Consider the following 6,038-nt stretch of genomic DNA (forward strand, 5'->3'; position numbering starts at 1 on the left):
GTCTGGAGATTTCTAATTCATCCCATAGGCTTTTCATCTCAGTATGATATTTTCTCACACTGAGTTCTCCTTGCATATAGTTAGCAATTGTTTCTTGCAAATCTGCAATTCTGAAAAGGTTCCCTTGGGAGAATCTTTCCCTGAGTTCCTCCCAAATCTCATAAGCCTTGTCAATCCATAGGATGCTTTGTGAGATGGATGGAGAAATTGACCTTATGATCCAGGAGGTTACCATGTTGTTTGCTTTCTCCCATGCTTTGAAGATTGGATCCTCCTTTGCTGGCATTTGAATGCTACCATCTACAAATTCGAATTTCTGCTTAGATATGAGGCTCATCCTCGTGGATCTACTTCATTGGTGATAGTTGTTGCCATTAAGGGGAGGTGAGACGAATGTAGTTCCTGGATTGTCCGAACGGTGCACATAGTACGGATCTTGCATGATATCCATATGAGAACTTGAGAGATTTGAAGAAGAAGAAGAAGTCATCTTGAATGTAGTAGATCTCTTTATAAAAAGAGCTTTGATACTATAAAAGAATGTGAAGGTACAATCTTCCTTGGATGAGAAGAAATTGAATAACACTTCTTGCTTGAGAAGGAAGAAAGAAGTAAACAAGAATGTAAAGAGAATCTTTATAGATTAAAGTGAATGATTTAATTGATTTACAAAGATTACACAAATACTATTTATATAGGAAAGAGAGTTAACCAACCAACTAACTAAAATATGCTAAAATAGAAAGATTAAAAGCGGTTGCTTGAGGCACAAGCTAGCGTGTGCTGCAATGTATAATGTGGGCTTTGGCTGAGTTGGCCTTGGTATGGTGGCCTTGATGGCCCTGCTGTGTTCGTGCTCATGGCCTCTGCTTGGGGCCTGCATATGCTGATTTGGCTAGCTTGGCCCTACTCTGCTTGTGGCCTGCTGACTTGGTTGGCTTGGCCCTGCTCTGCTCGTGGCCTACGTGCGTGCTGACTTGGTTGGCTTTGTATGCTGGTGCAGATTGGTCCAGGCATGCCTTGGCCTTGCTGGTGTAGACTGGCCTTGGCCTGGCTTGGCCTATGTGCTGGTGTAGATAGGCCCTGGCCTAACTTGGTCTTGGCTTGGGCAGATTGCTTGTCTTGATTGTCTTCATTGTCTAATAGTTTTTTTGATTCACTTTTGGTGCTTGTATAACCATTTTCGTTAACTACTTATTTTGTAATATAGGAAATGTCAAGGTTGAAGCTAGGTAGAGCTGTTCGTGATTTACCAAACTTGTCATTTTTGTATGTATTTCTTGCATTTTACTATTAATTTTTCATCCATATTTTTTATGTAAATTTTAATTGGATTATTATTATGTTGAATCTAAACTATGTCTTATGTGTTTCTGTCTTCTTATTTCTTCGGTCAAGGCATTAAAGAAATTTATATATTTGTCCTTTACATATTCATCATCTTTCTTTCTTTCATTATTGCATATAATCTTCTCGGTTAATAGATTTGAACTAAAGAAGGCCACTTCGTGCAATAGTTTATGAATTGAGTTTTCAGAATGATTTTTATATTATCAAATCTCTGGTAAATGTGGTGGAATTTGACATACTTGTTGTATGTTTGATATAATGTCTGTTATATTATGCGTTGTTTATGTATGAAATTTATGCTAGCACTTTGTGCACGATACGCTGTTGTATGTATGAAATATATGACAGCGCTTTGTTGTGTGGTGCGTTGTTATATATATTCAATACAACAACATAATATAAACATTATTAATCATGATAATGTACTATCATAATCAAATTAAAAGCACACAAAAACACTATTATATATCTAAAATATGTGTGGCTGAACTTCAATTATAGCATAGTGATTTCTTTATATATGTTTTCAGAAATATCATATCCACAATTTTAATATGACGCCCATGTGACGAAACTGAAGAGTACTACAACACCAATGGGTATATAAATTAACTATGTATATCATATAGTATTCATACTTCTTTAAAATATTATCAGCACCCAATCATTTTATTGATACACAATAGTTTAAAGCATGGCCTAACTACAGTGCTTTCTGCCCACTACCTATTATGTTTATAATCTCTCAAAAAGAAAGCAAACTTGAGGAGAAGACAAAATGAGTAGCACCACTTCAATTTTCATGGTCTCAACTTTGTACATCCTCTTATTGTCCCTTCCTGATCACATGTCAGCACATTATATCATTGGACATAGTGGCCAGAGGAGTAAAGGCGGCGGCGGCGGAGGAGATGGTAAAAAATCACCACATATTCTAGCAGCTCCAGCTTCACCTCTCAATACAGAAACTCTTGTATTTAAAGACCAAAGGCTTCAAGTAGTGTACCCAGTAATACAAAAATTCAAGTCCATCATCACTTCAGATCCCTTAGGAGTTACAAAATCATGGATAGGCTCAGATATATGCAGCTACAAAGGGTTCTATTGTGATACTCCACCAGACAATTCATCTGCTATTGCTTTGGCCTCAATAGACTTCAATGGTTTTCAACTTGGTGCTTCTACCCTTGATGGGTTTATTGATAATCTTCCTGATATTGCTCTTTTTCATGCAAACTCCAACAATTTTACTGGCACTATCTCATCACAAATTGCAAAACTACCCTATCTATATGAGTTTGATGTAAGCAACAACCAATTGTCTGGTCCATTTCCTATGTCTGTTCTAGGAATGGAAACTTTATCATTCTTGGATATAAGGTTTAATTTATTTTCTGGGGGAGTTCCACCACAAATATTCACACAAAACCTTGAAGTACTTTTCATAAACAACAATATCTTCACTCAAACGTTGCCTGATAACTTAGGCAATACTCATATTCTCTTACTCACCTTAGCAAACAACAAATTCAATGGTCCAATACCAAGAACCCTTCCAAAAGCTTTGTCCACTCTCACTGAGGTTTTGTTACTAAACAACCAATTAACAGGTTGTTTGCCTTATGAGATTGGTTTTCTTGAAGAGGCAAAAGTGTTTGATGCTGGAAACAATGAACTAACAGGTCCTTTACCATTCTCATTGAGTTGCCTTGAGAAAGTGGAGTTTCTCAATTTGGCTGGTAATCTATTATATGGCATGGTGCCAGAAGTGGTGTGTGCAGGGTTGGTCAATTTGGTCAATTTTTCATTATCAGATAACTATTTTACCCATGTGGGACCCTTTTGTAGGATCTTGATTCAGAGAGGAGTTCTTGATGTTAGAAACAATTGCATTCCTGATCTTCCATTTCAGAGATCAGTGATTGAGTGTGCAACTTTCTTTGCACGCCCAAGAATATGTCCTTTCATGTGGTCTTATGGTTTTATCCCTTGTAAGCTTCCTTCAATTCCTTAGATGGAATAATTTATTCTCTTTTACCTTACAATTTTGCTCCATGTGCTAAGGCATGGGTTGCAATTCTTTGTCTTCCTTTTTTCCTTCATGTTTAGTGTATGATTGTACTCAACTTTGTAATGGTCCATCCACTTTCTTAACAATAATAATATCTACGTTTCATGTCAATGGCAACGGATAAATTAATTACTTCAAGGTCATATATAATATAACCACTTAATCATATTTTTCTATGTTCCATAGCTATGTTGTAGCAGAATAATTTATAGCAGGGTGATTTTTGAAGACAACTAACCTAATGTTTTATAGTAATGTGACTACCTAGTATAAACATCACTGCCTATGTTAGCAAATGAAATGTGAGAACATATTCAAGTAGCTTTGCTTGTGTTTAAGAAATTGAAACTACCATGTTTCAAATTTATTACTATTCAAATCATCAAATGTTGTCAAGAAAATTGCAAAGAAAAGGGGCTTTTTTCATAGGATATGGTCCCAAAATTTGTTTTAGTGCAGTGGATGAGAACATGGTGGCGTTGCCAAAGTCACCTTTTTTCTCTTAGCTAACACGCTATCTTTTCTTTCCTTCTAAAAGTTGTCTAGCAAATGGCCCCTTCAAACAGAAAAATTAACTACTCTCTCAAACTAAGTGAAGACAAATAAGTAAGTATAATATCTAGCTATTGTTATCATTATATTATTTACATTTTATTAGACTTTATGATAATAAGTTACATAATTACATTGTATAAAATTTATTGCATCAAATTTCATTTCAATTTACAATATTAACCAAATTAAAATATTTACTATGTAACCTATATACATATAAAATGTTAGAGCATTTTAAATGGTAAACAACGTATTCATTTTTGTTTAGATCTTATTTATTATAACTCTCCATGGAATAAAACATCTATTATTTTCCCACAATAACAAACATCATTCTTATTTTTATTTGAGTCTCAAAACTTATTTCATTTTAAACCAAACATCTATTTTTTCGTTCTATATAATTGTTCTTATATTTATCTCTCCTTGTTGTTATTTAAGAATAAAATTCATAAAATAAAAATGAAAAAGTGAAAAATAAAGTAAAAATATTCTTATTTTCATAAAAATATATAAGTAAATAGCAGTAGAAAAATCTATATTCCAAACGAACAAGTTCAAACTTTTGAAAAGGATTACTCTATGTAAAGATTTGCTAAACTCCTGATGAATCAATTACTACAGCATTCAAACAAAATATCTAGGGTGGTCTCCTAACTTTTACTCACAACTGTACTCCCTCAACCTCTTAAGCTTAAATACGATTACTAATCTTATACCTACACTATTTGTAAAGAGCCAAAATTACCACCCTTACCAAGTATCTCAATCTATATCTATTGATACATATACTCTAAGATCTTTATCCTTTCAATTAGCATTACACTAATTGAGCAGACAGTTTCCTATTCAATAGACAATAAAAAAAGTAAAGAAAAATGTGAGGAGGAAAATTGGCTCAACTACTCCCATAATATGGAACCGACGGCTAATGATACTGCAGAGTATGCAGACATGCATGACCGTGCGTTCCAGCTCAAAAAGAGCATAAAGTGTGCATAATTATATAATTATCACCTTCATATACATCTAAGTAGCCTGGTCATTAAGGCACTGTTCTTGGTTTTCTAAGATTTTAAATGTCAACGGATAACTATAGATAATCCAAGTGGGAAGCTTTTTATTAGTTGTTTTTATCTTAAGAAAGTATTATAGTTAGAGTATAATAATATGAAATGTTACATGGATTATGTCATTGTACGACTTCATATTATAATAGATGAGCGGATGAGCCTCATTCATCTAGCTCAGAAACATCTAAGTAATATTATTACATTTAGTTGGGGTGAGTTCAACATTGTTATTTACTGATCTTATGTTTAAATCTTTAAAACAGTCTCTCGTCTCACGGGTAATACTTCGTGACACAAATATATCAACGGGGTTGGAAGATGTGATCATGCACAATGATCTTCCTTCACCCTTGCGGGAGTTCCCCAATTCCAAAGTTTTTATTTTATTTTTTGTGAAACCTCTACTCTGAACTTTTGTTCATATATAAAAGTGCCTCAGCTGAAATGATATGATTGTTTGTTTTGTTTATTTGTTATAGTAAGGCTGCGAACATCTCGTGCAATGAGAGCCGTTTTTTTATATATGAAAAGCCCTCAAACAAATATAAAATGACATTCTTAGTGCAGAACATTATCATCTCCAATTCGCTACTTATTGGAGAGATGCATTTTAAAATGTTAGTGTTGCATTTCTGTAATAAAAAATGTACCTTTTTAGAGAGTTAGCTCTAACCTATAACCAATTGATGAACGTAGTTATTATAAAATGAGCATTTCTGCAGCAATACTTGCAATTTAACTAGTGGGCTTATCAGAATCCGCCGTCCATGTTTGTGGTGTGGTGCAAGGTTTTATTAAGGAGACAAAAAAATGAGAACAACTTTTTGTCATGTTTTTTTTTTTTAAATTCTTATTATAGTTCACTTGTTTCTGTTTAAAGTTCAACTTGTTTTCATTGAGTGTGGATAATATTATTATTCTCCACAAACCACGTGAAAAAGAACTTGGACAATCATGTTATACTGGAATACAATCTAATTAGTTAGTAT

At 33.9% G+C, this 6,038-nt stretch overlaps 1 protein-coding gene across 1 annotated transcript; it reads left to right on the top strand.

Moving 5' to 3' along the window:
- Positions 1,984 to 3,519, top strand: LOC109350349 (uncharacterized protein At4g06744-like). The gene has a single exon (XM_019591588.1). The coding sequence runs from the start codon at positions 2,129 to 2,131 to the stop codon at positions 3,362 to 3,364; it is 1,236 nt and encodes a 411-aa protein (XP_019447133.1). The 5' UTR covers positions 1,984 to 2,128; the 3' UTR covers positions 3,365 to 3,519.

The sequence above is a fragment of the Lupinus angustifolius genome, chromosome LG06 (assembly GCF_001865875.1).
Source record: "Lupinus angustifolius cultivar Tanjil chromosome LG06, LupAngTanjil_v1.0, whole genome shotgun sequence".
Taxonomy (NCBI): domain Eukaryota; kingdom Viridiplantae; phylum Streptophyta; class Magnoliopsida; order Fabales; family Fabaceae; genus Lupinus; species Lupinus angustifolius.

Excerpts from the sequence above, each read along its gene's own strand:
- LOC109350349 (XM_019591588.1), top strand. The coding sequence starts at position 2,129 with ATGAGTAGCACCACTTCAATTTTCATGGTCTCAACTTTGTACATCCTC.